Below are 22,735 nucleotides of genomic sequence, written 5' to 3'. Positions count from 1 at the left end.
CAAGCAGGTTGGCTAGTATGACTTGTGTTAAGAAGCTATATGTAAAACGGTCCTGTTTTGGCCACATTGTTAGTGTAAACCACAGCGGTGTTGAAAGCATGCCCTGTAAATCAGTCTGTGTATTTAGTTCAGTGTGGAAGGTGTTGAAATAAGCGGAGCCAGACAGTCCTGGGTACGTCTTTATTCTGCTTGAGAGAACGTTACGTGACCCTATCATTTTGTAAATACAGGATACAGGCATCCTTGGCAATGGATCCGTATCTATTCTGTGTACACTCTTGGCCGCAGTGGAGCAGACTTCAGTTTCAGACAGATTCAGTAGCTTTGCAAAGAAAAACAAAACAAAGGGAGTGGGAAAAAAGGCAAATGGCATGGATTTGACCTGTTTGGTAAACCACTGACATTACAAAGTGGAGGATTAAAACCCCCAGAAACAATCATTGTAGAAATTACATGATTATTCAATCTATGATAATATGTACACAGTAAAATCCTCAGTCTTGATTTATCCATCATTTATAACTCAAGAGCGTACAAATCTACACTTGTACACTCTGCGTTAAAATGAACTCTCTCAGTATTTTACTGTGTAAGTACAATAAACAAGGCAGACCCATTTTCTCTCAATACCAACTCTTCAGGCAGTTACAGCGCAGAGGCCCTCAGCATCTGGCAGAACTAACAGTAACCAGGGATACAGGGTAGTAACTGGAACACAGCGACCAACTCAAGGTTGGCACATCTTAATAACATTACACTGGAGGGCGGCCCGGTGCACCTGCAGGGTATTTTGATATGCAAGGCAAGTTATTGGTCAGAGAAGTTTGTTTGGTCTAGAAGTAATGCAAGGCCACAATATCATTTATCTTCTGATAACACACCGTAAGATTCTTGAGTATTAATTTAACTATGAGAGCGTACACATGGACCCAGAACGGTCCATTTGGTTTCATGTGTATGCTCTCTGAGTAAAAAATGGGTGAATTAACACTGAGACTTTTACTGTGCAGGCACATGATATGAGTAGCTCTCATGACAAATAGTAGTCCTGGTATAAAGAGAATATATCATCAGTACAACCTTGATAAATAATACACAGCTTCTCATTCAAGTGTATTGCCATTCTACAAAGTAGGGGTGGTTCCCTAAAAAAAAAAGGAAGAACATACAGTTAATCATCTTAAAGAATGTCAAGACAACCTGACAAAAAACCCTACAGGCATTTATAAACACCTACAGCACACACACGCACACACACACGCACACGCACACGCACACACACACACACACACACACCATTTACAGAGCACCTAATAGTCCAGAGCACAAAAAACATATTTAATACGCTGTCTTTTGATTGTACAAAGCATTAGTTATGTATACGTTAAGGCAACAAACTCACATTCTTTTCTTCAAGGCTTAAACTGCATAGAAGGAATGGCATGTGGATCCATTCCAATATGAAAGCTCACAAAAGCACATTGGCAGCTTTGCATATATTCCATCAAGTGTTGGGATAACGTTAAAATATTCTATGACCAGCACTGTTCTCAATCTCAAAGTACTGTTTTCTTTATAAAATGTCTAAAGGCCATTGAAAATCACAGTTTAAAATATACAGTAGTGTAAGGCTTCTGGGTATGGTGAATTTTGTCTTCTGAATTTCTATGATTTGCGATGGGAACTCTGTCTCGCCATACTGTCTCAGGCCGCTGATAAACCTGGCTTATCGTTGCTGTTGGGCAGAAACCTCTTACGTCCATGTTCTAGCTCTCTGTTTTTCATAAATGAATACCCCTACGTGATCGTCATACACTAACTACAGCGTCACACAAAAGTAACAATAGTAGAAGATTCACACGGTTGTAGATCTGCTACTTTCGCTATTTTTTTATATTTGAATACTGAAAAGTTATAGTTTTGGACATATGAGGTTTCCACCCGACAGAGACGATGTCACCTCAAGCTCAAGGTTTCTACAACTTTGGCACGGAATCATTGGTGTTTGGTGGATTCATTATCAACATTATTAGTTGAGCCACGAAGCAATTGTAAAAGTATTCTAATAAGGCTGTCTGTCTGTGTATATGTATGTCACTCTGTGTACAATGATGCAATACAATGTAACATCATCAAATCACAACATAAGGCCATGAAACGTCATATATTATCTATTTGACATTTGGTGCAATTTGGTCATCAAAGGTCAAGGTCGGCCACAACAAGGTTCAGCTATGCACACCTCTGAAGATGTGGCAGACCAATGGGAAAGTACAGTAAGTACAGTAAGTATGGGTTTAGTCTGTTCAGTCCAGGGCTGGAATAAAACTCTGATGAACAGTTCAATAATAACGCTTTGCTAAGTACAAAGAGAGACAGATAATTGGTTCCCATCAACATACTTTCCCCTTATGAACAGACAAAGGACCAGAGGTACTGATGGAGAGAGGAGTGGAGGTAAATTGGTGATGCGGTTACTATTTAAACCCCTCCCACGAGCTCTCCGACACAATCCCTCGACTCCTCCTGCTGATGCCGGCCAGCTTGCCTTTGGCCCGCGTTGTCCACCTGGCGGCCGCAGAATCCTTGGAATCTGACAGGTTAGCGTAGCGTGACGAGTCCTCCTCCAGCCCCAGGCCTGCCCAGGAGGAGGGCAGCCCCTCGGGGAGCCCCGGGGACTCGGGGAGGTAAACTGGTGAGTCCCTGGCCTGGCTCTTGACCTCTGGGCTTTCGTCTGTCAGAGTGTCTATTGTGTCCCCGCTGACCTGTGGCGGCTCCCAGCCCTCCATCTTCTCCGGCTTCCTGGTGGGCGTGATCTGCTTCATCGTCATGGTAACGCTCTCCCAGAAACAGTGGCTCTTTTCTGTTTTCTCCTTCTTCTCTTTATCTTTCTCCTTCTCTTTCTCTTTTTCCTTCTCTTTCTCTTCGTCCTTGATTTTCTTTTGAGACCTTTTGTATGACAGCAGAGAAAATAAATTGGATTGAGAGAAAGAGAGTGGTATGTATACATGTACTGCATATACATAATGTGTAACCACCTGGATTCATAAGCCAAAACTTCCCCATGAAAAACCAAACATCTACCGCACAAACCATGGGGAATCCACCCTGTCCAAGGAGATATTGGGCTTCTGGTCTCCAGGCAGGGCTACTCTGCTACAATCCCAGCTCGCTCACTTGGACACCACCACAACGGGAAACCTGATCTGGATCCATGCCAGACTACTCTGCTACATACTGTATATATTGTACTTGAAACCTAGTGCACAACAATTTGCAACACACAAATCACCCAGAACCAGTAGGAATCAGGAAGCACTTCTCAAATTAACAGGATACTGGACCATGGCGGCTGTGTGGGATCTTTTACTGGGACTTAAGAGGCTGGGCGGAGAAGGGATAGGTTTCAGACGTATAACGACTGGGGAGTGGAACTTTCCCCCACAGAGTGAGCCATTGTATAGGATTTCCCAGGAGAATTGCACATCTGTCACGGTTGGACTGATTTACTCGGGTTTTCCTCTCTGTATGTGTTCCACTTCCTCAAAGAGGTTGAGATGTCGATGGGGGGGTTTTCAAAGTGGGGCCCGGAGACCCCCCAGGGGTCCTTGAGGGGGTTCCAGAGGGTCCCCAGTTAATTATTGATAGTTAGGAACTAAATCTTATCTTACAGGTCTCTAACTCTGACAGTGCACAAATGGAACCAAATGGACCTGTAAACATTTGTACACTCTCAGGCCCCTTTTCCACCGACTTTGGTTCTAGAACTGGTTCCGTTCTTTATTTTTTTATGGTTTATATCACATCTGCATCTTCCAACCTGTATAGTGAAGTGACACACCCACTTTGGTTCCAAGAAAAAGTTTTTTTCTGGTACCAGTTCTTTACCAATGTTTAGGAATCTGAACCAGGGGCAGTTCGTCAGGGGGAGCTGGGGGTTACGGCCATTCCCCGGCCCAGAACTCCAGGGGCCCAGCCTTTCAGCTGTCAGATGATCCCGATCACACAGTCACAGACCTTTACTTTGCACTTTGCAAGCTCTGCCTCTTGGTACGAGCAGCAGGCAGCAGGCCCATTCAAAGCATTATCTGATTTATCTCAAGGTGCTACAAATGTCTATCTACATGCTGTAAGTGGACTTAGAAATAAAACTAGTGTTGACTAATAAGTGTCTCTTATTTTGAAGAGGAGGAGGAAGTAAGTTTCGGTTGTAGCCAAGCTGCCATGACAAGTTATTATGATGCCGGCAAGCATCCAAGTAGTAAACAAGAACTCATGTGGATTAAACACAAGCTTTTAGCCAAAGTTCAGATATTTACGATATGAAAACCATGCATCTGTGACTTAAACAATGTACACACTTTGGACTACGTTAAACATGGAACCTCCGTGGCATTAGGTGAGTAGTTCATTGTATAAGTCTTTAATGTTGGCTCACACTGGTAAGATCATCATCAACATCAACAGGTAGGCTACAGTACAGTAGTACTGTTACTGCCAGTGCCTGCAAAAATCAAGAATGTGATGTTATTAAATTTAAGTTCACTTAGCCTGCTTATATCATGCCCTTAAATAGTGCTTGTAGGCTACTTGGAACTGTTTGGCCACCGTGCCAATTCTTATAAACATTTTACCGTAGTTAATTCGTTGAAGGGAGTGTGAGAGAAAACGGCAGTAGCCAAGGGTTGTAAGACGTTTGTTTTAACGTCAAGCTTTGATGGGTTATTATTATATAATCGCACCATAATGCAAGGGGTCCTTGAAATGAAACGAAAGGTTGAGAGAAAAGCACTGCTCTATGTTCATATCATGGGTGTCATAAAAGCAAAATACCATAACCTTACCCTCGCCTGTCGGTCAGCTTGACTCCAGTGATCAGGAAGTGTTCGTCGTCTTTGGAGGAGAACATCTTCTTGTCTCTCTTCTCCTTCTTGGATTTGATCTTCTTGACTTTGGACTCCTGGCAGAGAGCAGCAACACACAACACAGCACCACGGCTTTGAATCACAGGGTGGAAATAATAAACATCATCTGTTGCATTCTTCTCTCTCTGCCTCATGCCCGTTTTGTGAATGATTTACGCTCCAAAAGGTCATAATGTGCTGGAAAAACAAACTTCTCCAAGTAATTTTTTACCTTTAAAGGACTACAAATGAATAAATAAATACTGTCAAGCTCTATAGTGATGGTAGAAATGACTTGCAACACATAGCATCCCTATTCTGGCAGATCTACAAGCGCTGTGAGCTTGTAGATCAGCAATATTCGGCAAAGACATTATTGTACGTGGAAACAGAAGGAAGCCTAATAGTCATAGAGCTCTTGTGAATAGGATTTAAGTGGTTAATGCTTGCTTTACATAAGATTGTAATTATCTGCAGTGCATATATGGATATGAAGTAGGATTACATAACAGTAGCTCAACTGTAGATGTATACAATAGTTGGACAAAGCTCTACATTATATCTGTCAAAATAAAATATAAAACGGCACACAGACATACTCTGACGTTCATGTTCCTATGTTCTATCTTCCACACACGATCAAGTCAACATGACCAGACATTGTTACCAACACCAGCGTTGCAGTTTTTTAAGTAACCATTTGGTTTGTTTTTCTTCTGCTGGCATTGAGGACATATTGATTGAAGAGTACAGAGTACAGGAGGGGGGGGTAAAGATAAAGGAAGGAGACAGACTCCATGCTGTATTGACTTGGCAGTACAGTGTGCATTCCAGCTGGAGTACCCTCTACTCCTGCAAAGCCTCCTCGACTCTCCTGTCACATCCGAATTCCTCCCTGCCTTCACTGCGCTCCTCGGCAGGCCGATACCAGCCTACTCAGCGATTGTGGAACAGAACGTTGGCTCTGTCTCTCTCCTGCGTGTGCCTGGGAAGCATTCCCAATGTCAACTGTCAAGGTTATAACGTCGACTCCCTGCTTACATCCGCCCAGGGCTGCGTCACTTATCAAAACATTTCTAGTTTTCACTGAATCACTTTGATGAAGTGGCCTGACCCCAACAGCCCTTTTTAGCTGCGTATTTATGTCTATGTTCTTTCCTATAGAAGAGGTGCGTACACACACACACACACACACACACACACACACACACACATTCTCTCGCCAGTTTGCTTCCTTTTTGTTCAGAGATCAGAGGACGGGACAAAACAGACAACAAACAAAGAGCCGACTCTAGACCAAAGCAGCGATCTCCTCCTGGGACATGAGGAACACATTTAGTACAGTAAGAACTCGTCGCATTCCCAGGATCGTTCAGCGGAGCTTACCTGTTCAAATCACAAGTACTGGGACCACACAATTTACCTTTGACCCTTGACCCTTATTCAGTAAATAAACATACACAAACACTCTTTGCCATGTAATATGACACACACACACACACACACACACACACACACACACACACACACACACACACACACACACACACACACACACGCTTGCTGGTGCATATATTCATACACACATCCACATGCATACTTTATCTTCTTCCCCCATCATGTCCGTGTCAGTAACCTCGTGTCACCACACTTTTCCACCTCGGCCTGGATCACAAACCCGAAAATGGTATGCGCCCCGCAGGCTATCCCGTGGCAGTATGTCTAATGCTCTCCTCCCATGCTCACTTTTCACAATTATGTCACATTTGAACGTGCCATCGTGCCTGTGTGATGTCTAATCGAGGAGAGATGTAATGTACTGTGACTGTCTGTGGTTTAACGGTTGGCACGGGTTGTGCTGACATGCAAAGGCGATGAACTGGTGGTGGTGGTGGGGGGGTAACGACGTCACCAAGGAACGTATTTAAAAAGGAAGAGAAGGGTTCTACGGAATCTACGGCAGGCATGCGCCATTGACGCACCTGGGAGGCAAACTGGGAAACGGAAGTTTGATGGAATGCACGGAAGTCAATGAGAGCCAACTGGCCCGGCTTATAAACAAACAATATTTTTGACTGATGAATGATGTCATATTATCATTTCAGGAAAATAAAAGAACATAAGCAAAAAGAAGGGGCTCGTGGCCTGGGCCGTGGCTCAGCGGTCCAGACACCTTGGCTGGTAACCCAGTCTGGCAGTGTGCCCCGTGTTCGACTCCCGATCCCGACGGCCCTTACTGCATGTCTTCCCCCCATCTCTCTCCCCATTTCCTGTCAGCCTACTGTCTGTCCCTCCATAAAAAATATAAAATAAAGGCGAAGGGGCTCGCACACTGAATGATGAATGAGGTTTGAGTTTAGAGCGCAAACCTCCCTACCTCCTTCAGGAAAATGAAAGAAGACATATCACACATTGTTTTCTTATGACTTGTTTTTCAATGTGAATATATCTAAAGAGTGCAAGCAAACAGCCCATACTTACTGCCCAGTGCCCATTCAGAAATGTACTCCACTCTAGTGAAGTTTATATAGGCCTACCTCAATATATTTATATACTGTGCACATTGAAAAACAAGACAGCAGAAAACATTGTGTGATACATACTGTATGTCTTCTTTACTTTTCTAAACCGAATCATTTACAAAGGTCTCAGTCATTTGGAAAGTGCTTATTCATTTGCTTGTCCACCATGTCCATCATTTGCAGTTGCCTCCCAGTGCGACAAATCTGCCAGCTAGACAGAGAAAATGACATACAGTAGATGTCCATTTCATCCTAAATACATTTCTTGGATGCCACTGAGAAATTACTAGACCCTGTGTGCCACTATATATGATGTCATTAAAGGTATATTCAGTGATTTCACATAATTCAAATATCACTTCTTTTTTTGTTTTGTTGTGATAACTATAGAGTGTGCTGACCATATAAGGAGTTCCTCCCCTCCCTGTCCCCAGTGAGCCCCTGGGGTCAAAACACCTTAGGTTTCGTTTTTGGCTAGGTGGCCAAGTCTTCATCCAATCAGGATGAGAGGGGCCTTCCGCCAATCATGATCGAGCAGAGGCGGGCCTTGGTGTGCGTGCTGTTGGCCTGTTGTGTGTCCCCCCACTGTAGAGCGTGTGCATGTGCACATCTTGCTACCGGGGAAGACCGGAGGGTTTTCCAAATCACCCAAATCACTGAATGCTCCTTTAAGTGATGGAACACCTGAAGCCAATTCAATTAGCCCGCTAAAACTGCTTAAAAACTCAGCATCCCTGAGCCATTCTTTTATTGTTACAGGGGTTTGATTAAGGACACTTTTCTTTTAACCCAGAGAGCAGTGAGTAGTTTCTGAGGGATCTCTAATTTCCCAGTGTCTGGTTACTGTATAGATCAAGTCACCACAACTAAAAATATATATGTCTGCCTGCATAACACCGTCAGTGTCACATTGGGACAGTATTATTGTTAACCTTATTTCTACAAGAACAGAGCACTTACAATATTGTTATTGAATATTAGAAATACACAATTTTGTGGTATCCACATGGTGACAAACTAGACGTAGCTAAGGAGCTGGACAGTTTATCGTATATTGTGTAATGTGACATATCCATAGAGTAGACATTGCACCAGGAAATACCACCCTACCTGGGGGTTTACAAACATTCTGATTTGGTCTATTATAGCTCATCTCTTCTCTAACCATCATAACACCACAGATGGGTAAGAATGCTGCCATTTATCTAGAGGAGCAGTTTCAACACCCCTCCCATGATCACTCTGTCTTATTACTCCCTCTCTGTCGTTGCGTTGGTCTTGCTCCCACTTTATTGCCTCTATCTCTTTGCCTCTCACTCCTCCCTGCCCCCACGTTCCCTGAGTGCTGCCAAGTGTAAACTGTGGATCGGATTTGCCATAGTTAGAGCTTTGCAGTACAGACTGAGACCAGAGATGCCAACTGAGATGATGTTTGTGTGCATGTGAGTGTGCGTGTGTGCGGGCATGTGCATGCGTGCGTGAAAGTGTTTGAGAGAACTTGCATTAACTTTGTCCATTATGGAATCTTTGTGAGCTAACTCAGCTAAGGCAGGTGAATGTGTTTCTGTGACACAATGAAATCCAACACATATGACCTCTGCCTCGTCACTTTACCATCTCTCTCTCTCTCTCTCTCTCTCTCAATCGTACATGATAACATGTGTCTTGTGGTGAAAATAGCGGATCTACAAGCTTACAGATCTTGTATATTTGCTATTCTTTTTTAAATGGGGAGGATAGGGTTAAAGTGGTTACAATGACAAAGACCAGTATGGACTTAGCCTGTGGCAGGAAAGGTATCTTGTTACAAATTGAAATGGACACTCATGATTTTACAGTGTGCACCTTTGCAAAGAGACTTCATGTCCATTGTGTCAGTAGGAACGTAAATTGACCTGTAGTAGAAGGGGGACAAATGTCACAGTCCATACTATCAGGGCAGCTGTGGCTATTTTCAGCTTTGTTTTTCGTTTCATTGCGATTGTTCCCCCACCAAAGGCTGAACTCCTCGAAGGAATGTTCAGTTTCCTTCCCTTGTCCAGGCCAGCCACCTCTGTCCTAACTTACAAAGGAAAAAATGAACGGATTATGAAATAGCGCACACGTCCTGTGCACCAAGTAACCTACACTGTAAAATGGACCCCTAAGGGTCTGTCTCTTAGTGATAGATTAACTCTGAGGTTTTGAATGTTTTACTTACTGTACGTAACCATGTGAGCCTGTTCTTGTTGTTTTCCTATGTTATGTTGAAAAAAGAAAAATGTGGTTCTATATACATTGAATTGTGATTGAACAGTTGTGAAATCTCAGAGCCTCAATAAAAATACATTAAAAAAAAACAAAAAAAACATGTGAGCCTGGAGATATGGGTCCACAGACCTTTTATACAGTACATTTATTGATTATTTTATTAACATTGATTATTTTATTATTGATTGACGCAAATAGTTGTATTTATTTGTTGTGCCCCTATCAAATAGCCCCTTATTTACATTTACTAAACCCCTATGCCTTATGGAAAACCAAATAGGTAAACCGAACATGCTGGATGGATATCTTTGCTATCAGAGAATGCAATCACGCACGCACGAACATATACACATGCGCACACACACAATCACATACACACTCGTACACAAACACACATGTAGGCCTATGTAAGCTAAACACACCACATGCGCGCACAGCCGCACACACACCGTAGCAGTTATCCAGTGTCAGGGTTGAGAGGCAGGGCAAGTCAGGAGGGATGTTTACTGATAAACACTGTCTGCAGCCTCAGCTGCACTGCTAGTGTTTGTGTTTGTGTTTGTGTTTGTGTTTGTGTTGTGTGTGTGTGTGTGTGTGTGTGTGTGTGTGTGTGTGTGTGTGTGTGTGTGTGTGTGTGTGTGTGTGTGTGTGTGTTCGCGTGTGTTTGTGTGATTGAAGAAGCAATGAGGTCAGACTATTTTTCTTGAGTTGTGCTGTTCTGTACTGTCATTGTGTTGTGTTGTGTTGTGTTGTGTTGTGTTGTGTTGTGTACTGAAAATGGAAGGAACGTGAAATGAAAAGGTGAATTTAGCATGGCTGTGTGTGTGTGTGTGTGTGTGTGTGTGTGTGTGTGTGTGTGTGTGTGTGTGTGTGTGTGTGTGTGTGTGTGTGTGTGTGTGTGTGTGTGTGTGTGTGTGTGTGTGTGTGTGTGTGTGTTGCTCTCTCTGTTTACCTTGGATACTGAAGACTCTACCTCCTCCTCTTCCTCTTCTTCTTCTTCTCCTCCTTCTAAGTCTTTATCCTGAACACACACACACACACCAGCAAGATTTAGCAACTGCCTTATTATCCTCCTGCCAAATACAGTCCACACTCCACAGCAGGGTGTGTGCGTGCGTGCGTGGACTGGAGTGTGTGCATGGACTGGAGTGTGTGCAGGTCTTCCTGTAAAACACACAGGCTAAACTATTTTCAAATTATAACATAAACACAGCGTGTTTGGATGGTGGGGATGGAAGGGGGTGAGAGGAAAGCCACTGGACTCAGAGAGAGGCAGGCAGGCAGGCACAGACAGACACAGACAGACACAGACAGACAGACAGACAGACAGACAGACACACAGAGACACAGACACACAGACAGACAGCCTGAGGGAAGACTCAAACAAAGGATAAGGGAAGCAAAGCCAGAATCAGAGGGAGGGAAAAAAACGCAATAACTTCACACACTGCAAAGTCATGAGTTTTAATTTAACTCTGTCATCGTTGTCCACATTGGCTCACTCAGTCAGAGTTGAGGGTTGGTATAAGAACGTGAGGCTGCTGAAGTGAACCAGAGCTCACTGAACACATCATTAGGCCTACTGCACTGCTACTGTATAGGTGTAGCTGTCAGGCAAGAAACCTCTTATCTCCATGTTTCAAACTTATGAGCTTTTCCACTCGTAAATTAAATGAATGCCCTATTGAATCATGTTAGAGAGTTCGTTTTACACAAAAGTAGTATAGTGAATGTTTGTTTTAGTTTTTTCCTGTTGCTATTTGTTTTTGTCTTGTTTAAAAAAAATGATTCTGCAATTCTGTAATCTGATGTTTGCATTGTCAATAAACAAATCTTTTTTTTGTTTTACTATTTTAAAATGTTTAATATTCTTTTTAAAGAACGGTTTTGGACATACAAGGTTTCCACCTGACCATCAGATCATGATCATAATTATTTGGTTAATGGTTTGTTTTTGTTCATTTTTAAAGTTTTATACCTACTATTATTTAATTGCGAAGTTGCTATAATGTTACACATTCTTTAATATCTGTTCCTATATTTGAATTGTACATTTCTTAGTTTTCATTGTTTTTATTTCACACTTGTTTTGTTAATGTAAAATGTTTTCCATCTGCCAGTGAAGCCACTGTTTTGAATTGAAACACACAGAGAGAGAGAGAGAGAGAGAGAGAGAGAGAGAGAGAGAGAGAGAGGTGTGATGGTTGGACATGCCAGAGCAAAGACTTTTTGGGTCCCTGCCACCTGTGCAGATCAAAGACTACACACACACACACACACACACACACACACACGCACACACACACAGCTTATACTTAGAGAGTAAGCATTAACAACCATAGAACAGAGAGAGATGGGAAGAGGGAGGGAGAGCATAAGAGGGGGGGAAAGAAGGTAAAGAGAGTATTGCTTTTCTAATGCTCGGGGTGGGGGTTTCAACAAACTCTGCAAACAGAGTAAGGATTTGCTTTCTCACCTCAGGGAAGATTCTCTCTCTGTCTCTCTCTCTCTGTCTCTCTCTCTCTGTTATTGTCTCTGTGTGTGTGTGTGTGTGTGTGTGTGTGTGTGTGTGTGTGTGTGTGTGTGTGTGTGTGTGTGTGTGTGTGTGTGTGTGTGTGTGTGTGTGTGTGTGTGTGTGTGTGTGTGTGTGTGTGTGTGCGTGCGTGCGTGTGATTAGATTCTGGCACAGTATTGTCTCATTTCCAGTAAGATGATGAGGAATTTTAACACTTTAAAGCACCATCAGGACTTACACAGATTTATTACCCAAAAGCCTGGTGACTTTTTACTGTAATTAGCAATTTACCAGTCACCATATGTTCCAGTGGTAACTTAACACATGTTACATTTTGCTGCAAAAGATGGGGGTTTCTGATGAATCCAGGTTTTCTTTGCACTACGGATTATAATGATTTAATTGGGACCCTACGGGGGCGAGACGTCTGTTTGATCTGCCTTCCCCATAAACCTTTCACTGTCAGTTTAGCATCAGCACAACTACGCTCTCTCTGTCACTCCCTCTCTCTCTCTCCCTTTTCTTTTTTTCACTTGATTTACACCATGCAGTTAGATGTTAGGTTGTCTGAAGTTGTAGTTTGAAGTTATTTGAAGTCCTGATGTGTAATGTCAATAATTCTGCTTCATAGAGAGGGCAGTAAGCAGGTGGATTTAAGGCCACAATATAGAAGTATGCAGGTGTCTGAAAACATGCATGCACAGTTGCACACACACACACACACACACGCACACACGCACGCATGCACGCACACACTGCACACACACAGTCACACACACACACACACACACACACACACACACACACACACACACACACACACACACAACCTAATGAACTTCAAGAGGAACTAAGCTAGGTGGAGACTTAAGGAAAGCAAGCTGTGGCACAGGCCTAGCAGCCCTGGAGCACTGTGGAGAGAGAAAGATATTAACTTCAAATCATTTCTTCTCTCTCTCATTCTCTCTCTTATCCTCCATGTAGAAGAAAGAGCTACTCTTTCTGCTTTCTCTTGCTCTCTCTTTCCTTCTGGTTCTTCATGTAATCGTTGCTGTCGGGAGGAAACCACCTAACTCAATTTTTGAGGTTTGGGATTTTTTTTTCATAAATCGGTGCTATTGATCACCCTTTATGTCTGTGTATTGCTTAAAACAATATTGAACCAATGAAAAGGAGTAAAAAATGTGTTTTATTTGTAAAAGAGACGCAGTCTCAATGTGTTTTGCTGGTTAAATAAAGGTTAAATTAAAAAAAAAAAAAATCCACCAGCTCTCCCCCTCTCATGCAAGTAATTGACAATATATAAAGTCACAACACCAACATTGATGAGGCAGTATTGCTTTGTTCTCAAAATATAACTTAAGGTTTTCTTCATTTGCTGAAAAAAATATATTTTTCATTTTCTGAAAAATGAACGTTTTGGAGTTAGGTGGTTTCTCCCCGACAGCAGAGATATACTCCTCTTCCTATTGGTTTACATCTACCTGTCCTGCAGCTACATGTGTCCGTGTTCAAGTCTGTATGTTTTCCTCTCCCTGGGCGAGGCGGATCCAGTACAGTATGACCTGTCTGTCTGTCTGTCTGCCTCTGTCTCTCTCTGTGCGAGGCGGATCCAGTACAGTATGACCTGTCTGTCTGTCTGTCTGCCTCTGTCTCTCTCTGTGCGTCATTATCGCACTCTCTCAAATCTCTCGAAACCGGTCTCTAGTATCCATGTTGGCCAAGGGAGGGCACCGAATAAACGAAGGAAAGGGAGAGCGTTTGAGACAGTGGTGCTGCCATCGTGTATTTGGGCCTGGTGCCAACTTCATACTCCTCCAGTCAGTGTACAAGAGGGCTGAATGCACTCCTGTCTGCATCGTTTACCACATTTTATGATCCGACCCATTGACCCTGGAGGCACTTTATTGCCATGGCGACTGGAGGAGACCTCCCCGATGACTTTCCCAGGCATTGCGGGGAAGAAGTCACTGACCTGGTCTGGGATCGGTTCTTAGTGAACAAACAGTTGCAGTGGACCAGTGAGAAGAGGACAACAACACTGGAGTCAGGGCAGTGCTTAAAAATGTGTTGGTTCCCAGGATGGGAGAGTTGGGAAATACACCACAGACATCCAGCCAACAAGAGCCAAATATGACAGATTTATGACCCGTTGCGCACCACAAATACCCAATCTACAAGCTCACAACGCGTTGCAAATGTGACATGTCACATGAGTCGTGGGTGGGCTTGTAGATCAGCTATTTTCGGTGCAGGGCACCGTCGAGTGAGTGTAAAATCGTTTTTCATTAATCGATCCTGACATTATCCCAACAACACATGAGGAATGACACTGGTTAACAGTGCTGTTGACTAACAACACTGTGTGTGTGTGTGTGTGTGTGTGTGTGTGTGTGTGTGTGTGTGTGTGTGTGTGTGTGTGTGTGTGTGTGTGTGTGTGTATGCGTGTGTTTAGGCCACATGTGTGCATATAGGTTCTCTTATCTCAAGACTATGCCCCCCAGCACCCTGCCAGAGCCCGGCTGCCTGCAAGTGCTGATATGGGGGCTCCTAGACCCCACACACTGTTACTCACCTGGGTAATGGTGTGTGTGTGTGCGTGTGTGTGTGTGTGTGTGTGTGTGTGTGTGTGTGTGTGTGTGTGTGTGCATGTGTGTGTTGGCAGGACCGCCTATACACTGACTAGACTACTAGAGGTCTTATCAGGGCAGATGTGGTATTTTCATCTAAAGCTTATCTGTCACCCCTATAGTTTCTCATAACAGTACGCCATGACTCCTAGACTAGACATCTCAGTTGACCTAATGGAAAAGACACTGTGTGGTTAACATGCACACACAATCATGTGAGAAGACAGGAACTAACTCATGACAGACATGTGTCAACTAACCTAAACTATGACCTAGTAAGATAGGAGCACTTCAATCGATTTTGCAAAGCTTTGTGACTGTGTTAATTGATCCATTTAACTCTGATTAGTGTACAAAATTGAACCACCTGGACCCTCAAATCAACGATTTTACAGTGTGTCGCGACATCTTATTTGCACTCTTATCTTCCAACCACATTGACAGCATCTTTGCTCTCACGGGATGCTCCGTGGTCGCATTGTCTCATAATTGTGAGTGTCATATAAGTACCAACTGTTGTTAATTCGGAGAGTCTTAGCATTTTCCAGAACGTATTTACTAGTTAGGGAAAAAGGTCAAGGTGTAGAGAGAAAGAAAAGTGCAACAGTATTGCAGATTTAGCCTACAACCTGCGCGTAAATATGCGCGTAAAAGTCCGTTATTGATTCACCATTATTACCCACCTTATAAGAGTGATGATAATGCCAGGACATGTCGTCTTCCTCTGACGCATAATCCACCAGCACTTTGCTTTTGCTTTTCTTGAACATCTCGTCACTTGAGAGCACCGAGGTCCGAAACAGACTTCTTGTTCTGAGGAGGAGTTGACTGTATGGCTACTGTGGCTCGAGTTCTTCCAGACCCACAGCACAGTCAGTCAGCCAGTTAATAGGTCCGTCCTGTCAACGTGGAGACGTAGTCCAGATACGAGTTGTGCGTTTTGACCGTTTCTGGAGAGATCTCTGCGAAGCACCGACGCCACGGCGCGGTGTGGTGCTTTGTTTCCCTTTTTACCGCAACAGAACACAACCCGCAGGCTTCTTTCCTTCTTCCCATAAGAAACAACACACTGTGATACCGCTGCTCACTCTCACCAGGCACTCCAGGCAGGCACTGCAGACGCTCTTTTCGTTCATTGGCTTTGTTTTTGGTGTTTGTACGCAACGTCGCAAGCAACCACGACCACCCGAACATTTTAGCATCGCTCCTCCCATCCCGTATCCCCCCCCCTCGTACCCCCCGTCCCGACATGATCCGGATCCGTTGTTTCAGATATGCGTTGTGTTTTATAGCCTACTAGTTACCACAGAGACAGCACGGTCTATTTCACGGTCTTTATAAACATGAATATCTATCATATACAGTATACACACACAATCCTTTGCATACATGCATCATTCATGATGCAACTTTTTCCACGGCTCACTCAAATTAAACGGGGTATGGAAAAACAGCGAAACTTAATTTCGGCAACAGGCAGCGAATTAAGTGTGTAATAATTGGCTCCCCAATTGCCAATTTATTTTATCATTCCATTGGATTATTCGACTTTGTGAAAGAACTCTAACGGTTATAGGGTTCTTTTAGAAATATATTGCTTGCATATTGCTTCCGGAGAGATTTGGGTAGGCCTTTATGTTTAATTCCACATCAAGGGATTGTTTTATAAAGTTTCCCGGAAAGGGGGTGCTGATGTGCTGATCAAGGATTAGGCCAACTAATCCAACCGCATGATTAGCCTACGTACCAAATAATGGTGCATAGCCAGAATCCACAATATTCGACCACACAAAGACTACTATGTTATAGGCTACTCTTTTTTTCTTCTTCTTTTTTTTCAGTCCCTACATTAAAGGATTACAATACAAGTGGAGACTAGCCTTCACAATTATGCCTGTGTGTAGGGTATTTAGCTTCATTGGCCTACTGACAGTACTTTCAAACAAAAGGTCAAACAGTGAAAGAAAAGTGTCTTCAATAAATCACCAAGTAAACAAACCCTGTAGTCAGGTGACCACATGTCACAGCAGGGGCAATTATTGAAGTGGATTGGACCTCGGGGGGGTGGAGGGTACAGACAAGGAGTCGAGGATAACATCAAACACTTCCCATGTACAGGCCTCTTCCTTCCTTGATGTCTTTCTTTAGCCACTCACCAAAATATCACATCTTGTTGTAGGCCTACAGTACTGCAATCTTAAAGTGTACAAATGGAGGCCGTGCCAGTCTTTGTTTCAGAAATATACAGTAGAATAGTGTAGCCTTTGGGGGAAATATTAGACCAGAAGAATAAGCACAAGCCTTAATAATATAATTATTCAATATTAATATTTATTGGTCAATGACACATCCAACCACAAGGTATGTCATGCACATTTTCAACTGTTGTCCCTGCAGCCAAATGTCTAATATAAGCCTGAACCGGAGAAGGAGAATAACTGTCAACATACAATATTATTTTGAGCACATATAGCTAATATTTGCAAACCTTTATGGATATGAATACGGTGTGCCTGTTTTCCCCCATTTTCTAATTCCGGGCCTGTAGTTGTGTGTGTTTTATATTTAGTAAAATGTGCTTTGTGGTGACAGATTGACCTGAGGTTTCTCCCGTTCAAAACCCCTCTCTTCCTTCCTCTCCAAGAACGATTAACCTTGTGGTCAGACTAAACACATGACACATTATGCTAGTTGTGCTGACGGACCCTTAAAATGAACACAGCTGTTCATGAACACTACTCAGCTCACCTGATATTCAATTAACTTTTACTTTTTGAGGGGTATAGATGTCCACATTTGAGATAAGTCAATTAGGAGTTTGGATTTCTAGATGTGTGAGAATGGATAGTCTAGTAGTTCTAGAGAGAAGCAGATCGAGTTGATGTTAAGATAGAAGGAAGAAAATAGCCCTTTAGGAGATAAGCTTTTGCTTGAGTCTATCTTTAGAATGGACGCCTTGACCTAAATGTGTTCAAAAGCATTTGTTTTGACATTTTTGAGGTTTGCATTTCTGGTCATCCAAAATGGGATGCCCTGGATTAAATTTGGCTGTGTGATCAGAATATATTTTAAACTATAGTCATTCATTTTCACAAACGTTTGTCTTCACATTATGGGTATAGAACCTGCAGTTGCCCCTATTGTAAAATTCCACTCAAGTGGAATTCTACAATAGGGGGCAAAACTGCAGGCTACAGTAACAAGCCCACATAAGGGTCCGACTCATGACTGCAGGCACACACAATGTCACAATGTTCCCCATATGTTTAAGTTCCTGCGACATACTGGCGTCATGTCCAGGGGGTGTACTTGCATCCTCACGCTACACAGAAACAGGAGATAGGCTTCTGCCCCTATGCAGGGCCTCATGGCTCAGCAAGACTTACTAACTTTACTACTTGAAACTTTACTACTATGAAAACCTGCATCTCCCGTCCCTTCGTTAGTCACCCCACGCCTCCATATGGTCACGGCGTCACGCCTTGGGACATCACACCTCCATATATGGTCACGCCTCGTGACATCACCGTGACATCACGCCTCCATATATGGTCACACATTGTGACATCACGTCTCCATATATGGCCATCTCCATATCAGGGAGATATGGCCGCCTTTTTTCAAAGGCGGCCATATTAGAAAATAAAAATTGGGGTATTTTGTTTTAATTTTGCTGTAATTTTGGTGTACCCAGCCCCCCCAAAAGAGAGAGGCAGGCAGGCAAATAACAAAGACACATATGCGTCGCATTTAAACGATTCTATTTAAAAGGCCACTTCACCCCTTTTGCAACCTGATCTTATTTGAATGATGTTTGGGAGACAAGAAACACTTTCCTGGGGGTTATATGTGGGTAATATGTGTTTTTAGATATAGATATAGATATAGATATAGATTTTAGTATTTCAAAGTGTCCATGCGGGCTCCATGATGTCATGGACGCTTGATTATGGATCCTGCCGCAAAAGAACAAGGGGGCGTGGCCTTTGCGCTTAGAGTTTTACAGTCTATGGCTTAGAGGCAGGCCCGGCCGTCTTGAGTGACAGGCAGTCAGCCAGGCAGGCACCGCTGTTAACAGCTCACTTACTTCTTGGACTACATGTTGTCTCAGTAAGACAGCCCTCCCCCTGTCCACAAGGAGGAGCAGTGCACCAAAGCATTATGGGAATTGTAGTCCAGGAAGGAAGTGAGCCCAGTGTCGATGACATCATGGAGCCCATGGACACCTTGAAAGACTGAAATATCTAAAAACACAAATTACCCACATAAAAACCACAGGAAAGTGTTTATTTTCTCCCAAACATCATTAAAATAAGATCTGGTTGCAAAAGGGGTGAAGTGGCTATTTAACTATCATCATCAATAATTAATATCAATGGTCTTTTGTCAGGTGTGTGCTGTGAACAAATAGTGTAACTCGGCCTTTTTTCAGCCTTATGTCACATTACTAAATGAAACCAGACAAGCAAGGTAAAAAAAAACAAGGAACACTGACAAACTATACTCTGGGAAATGCCCAGGTTAAAAAACTTGAATGTAAAAAAAAAAAAGTCCCATACTGGTGAGTGGGCCGTTCATAATACATGTCCCATACTGTTGAGTGGGCCGTTCATAATACAATTCAGGTATGAAGCTGCGGGGCGTATAAAATTCGTCCCAGGGCCACATTTGGCCTGCGGGCCGCACTTTGTACACCCCTGCCCTGCCATATGAAGATCAGAACACTGACCTCATCTAACCATGGATAACCATATGGAGAAGACATATCACCTAGATCTGCATATATGGAGCCGGCAAGCAACTCTACATCTGACCTCACCTCAAACCTAGCTTGAACCCTTAGATCTTCTTGATCTGCTTGATCTGACCTCATCAAACCCTGTAAACTCAAGACACGCTCCATATATGGCCAGTACAGAATTCAGTCCATATGTTGATCTGACCCCCCATGCCAAAGCGCCAGCGCTCATCCAGCAGTCTGCCATCTTCCGTCACCCAGGCAGATGCATGCACGCAATCTCGGTCGCTTCTCGCTCTCAGGGCGTCTTGCTGGTATGTTTAAAGGGCCACTTCACCCCTTTTGCAACCAGAGCTTATTGTCTCCACCAGGCCGAAGGCATGGGGAGAGAGTATGTTTTGCACTCCGTCCGTGTGTGTGTCCTTCTTTCCTTCCGTCCTTCCGTCCGTCCGTTATCAGCTAATCTCCGGTACCGTTGGCCCGATCCATGCCAAACTTTGCACACACACTCCATGGATGCCAACGACGAACCTCTGCCCCAAATATTCCTCAACGGCCTGTTATAGCGCCACCATGAGGCCGATTTAGGCAAAACACATTTCTGTAGATTACTCGTACACATTTTATCCATACATCACACAATTCGGTATACACTATCTCCATAGTCATGTGATCAACACAGATCTGCACAATTTCCCATCTTCCATCCTGATTGGCTAATATTGGCTTCCAAAGCTCACATGATTGGTCCGTTTCGAACAAAATGCCACAAATCACAAACACACTGTGCAATTTCCATGAAATTATACACGCACATTTCCACTAGGCCAAGGACGACATGGCACTCATTCTTTTCCAAATCAGCCTCATGGTGGCGCTATAACAGGCCAATTCCTGTTTTTAGCTATAACTTCATCAATCTGTATACAACTTATGTATGCGCACTCCCTAGAGGCCATGGAAAAACATTGTCCCTGCATCCCTCCACATCTGCCGGTTATAGCGCCACCATGAGGCCGATTTCTGCTAAACACATATTGCTTATGTTAGTCGCACAGATTTCATCCAAATCTCACGCAAATCGGTACACATGATCTCTGTAGTCATGTGATCAAGACGAGTCTGTTGGATTTATCAGATTCTACACTGATTGGCTAACATTGCCTTCTAAAGTTTTCAGGAGTGGCCCGTTTCGTTCAAAATGCTGCACATGTCCTGCTCATCCAGAATTATATCCTCAGAGATTCGATGAGTGATCTGGCTCTGCATTTCCTCAACAAAATGAAGAAAATTGTTGCAAAAAACAAACAAACAAAAAAACATGTTTATATTACTCCTAAACATTTTGCCAAACATCTCACACACTCCTATCCTCCTGGTGGAGACCTGTGCCCAGAAGGGCACTTTTTCTAGTTTGAATGATGTTTAGGACACAAACACTTTCTTGAGGTTTTTATGTGTGTAATATATATTTTTTTTAAAGATATTTTAGTCATGATGCCATGTTCATGACCAAAAACCTGTCTCCCTTCCTTCCTGGACTCCTGGAAAGTCACACCTCCATGCAGCCTCCCCCCTCTCCACAAGGAGGGGAAGTGCACTAAAGCATTATGGGCATTGTAGGAGGGAATTCAGCAATCCAGTCAAACCCTAGTCAAACGCACAGACTTCATTATTCTTCTGGCCATAGGGTGCAAATTTCAAATTGTGCTACTGTTATTTACTACAAATACTATTAACATTGAGTGACAGTGCAGTTTATTCCAGCAGTTGAAATGTATGCTTGTAGATTCCCATCCACACAGAATGTTCACATTCTGTTGTGACTGGGATCTCTTTAATATACAGTATTTGTATCTGCACAGGAAGATGCTGTTATGGCCTGGGGGAGTGGCTTGTTGAAGCCTAGCTGACTGTGTAGTTGGGTGATTGGTGCCTGAAGATCTGATTGAGGGGTGCCTGTTAATCCTGTTAGCTGATTGATTATTAGAACATGGGGAGCATTTGGGTGGATTACTAATATACTGTGGTTGGTTGATTAGAAATGGAAGGTGAGAGTCTGCATATTATAAAAGGGAAACAGCTACATATAAGCAGGAGGCATTCCTAGGGGAACAGTAATAGCAAGTAGGCGGAGAGATTGACAGATTGACAGAACATCTTGCCCATTCACACTCCCACTTCGGGATATACAGTACATAGCATAAACTACTCAACTTAATGTGCACAGCAGTGCACTGTAAAAACCCTTAGTATTCCATTTGTCTAACTGTGTGTGTGTGTGTGTGTGTGTGTGTGTGTGTGTGTGTGTGTGTGTGTGTGTGTGTGTGTGTGTGTGTGTGTGTGTGTGTGTGCGCGCGCGCGCGTCCGTGTGTGTGCACAGGCCTTCATGTGGATTGGAGTGCGGTCGGGCATCAACAGACATGAGTTGGTGTCAATATCTCATTACTGAGATTAGCGTCTGGTGATGCAAACCATCCCCGTTGATGCTGCGGTGTGACTGGCTGTTAGGATGACTCACTCACATGGAGACCTATTGATAGGTTGGTCAGTGACCCTTGATGACCCTGGAGGTCATCATTGTGCCAACAAACCACCATGTTTGGCTCTTTGTGTGAGTTGTGTTTGTATTGTATCTCCAGAGTGATTATTTACAGTGTGTACAGCATTGACAGCAACATTTAAAATTCCTTTGTACTGTCTTGATACATTAAAACCGGGAGAGCATCTGTGTTTAGATTTTAGCAGATCTACAAGCTCATAGACACCATGAGCTTGTATTATTTTGGAAGATTTGGGAAAATGATATTTGAATATATACCGTACATTTAGACTCAAATATTTATTTCTGGGGTCCTTGTTTTTAAAATGTGCTATACAAATAATTTACAGTATACAGTACTGTGTGTGCCTGGAGGCCAAACAAAGCTCACATGTCCCTCATCCATTTAATTATCTTTGTGTTTAGGTTGACCATCTGTTTTCTCTTACAAAATCGAGTAACCCCACACATCGTTGGAATCATTAGTGTGTACACATGGGTGAGTTTGTGTGTGAGAGAACAATAACTTTTGTTGCAGGTGCATGCCAGTGTAGGTGTGTGCGACTGTGCGTGTGTGTGCGTGTGTGCATGCACGCGTGCGTGAGTGCGTGCGTGTGTGTGCGTGTGTGTGTGT

The 22,735-nt window shown here is 43.3% G+C and overlaps 1 protein-coding gene across 1 annotated transcript; it reads right to left on the bottom strand.

Annotated features, from left to right (window-relative positions):
* Positions 1–166: 166 nt before the first annotated feature.
* LOC306941185 (testis development-related protein) lies at positions 167–16,007 on the bottom strand. The gene is made up of 4 exons (XM_079526497.1): positions 15,505–16,007; positions 10,629–10,697; positions 4,845–4,960; positions 167–2,949 (listed from the first exon to the last, which is right to left on the bottom strand). The coding sequence occupies exons 1-4, from the start codon at positions 15,589–15,591 to the stop codon at positions 2,478–2,480; spliced, it is 744 nt and encodes a 247-aa protein (XP_079382623.1). The 5' UTR covers positions 15,592–16,007; the 3' UTR covers positions 167–2,477.
* Positions 16,008–22,735: the final 6,728 nt, after the last annotated feature.

The sequence above is a fragment of the Electrona antarctica genome (assembly GCF_951216825.1).
Source record: "Electrona antarctica genome assembly, chromosome: 17".
In the NCBI taxonomy this organism is placed as follows: Eukaryota; Metazoa; Chordata; class Actinopteri; order Myctophiformes; family Myctophidae; genus Electrona; species Electrona antarctica.
This window is presented reverse-complemented; position numbering and strand designations above follow the sequence as displayed.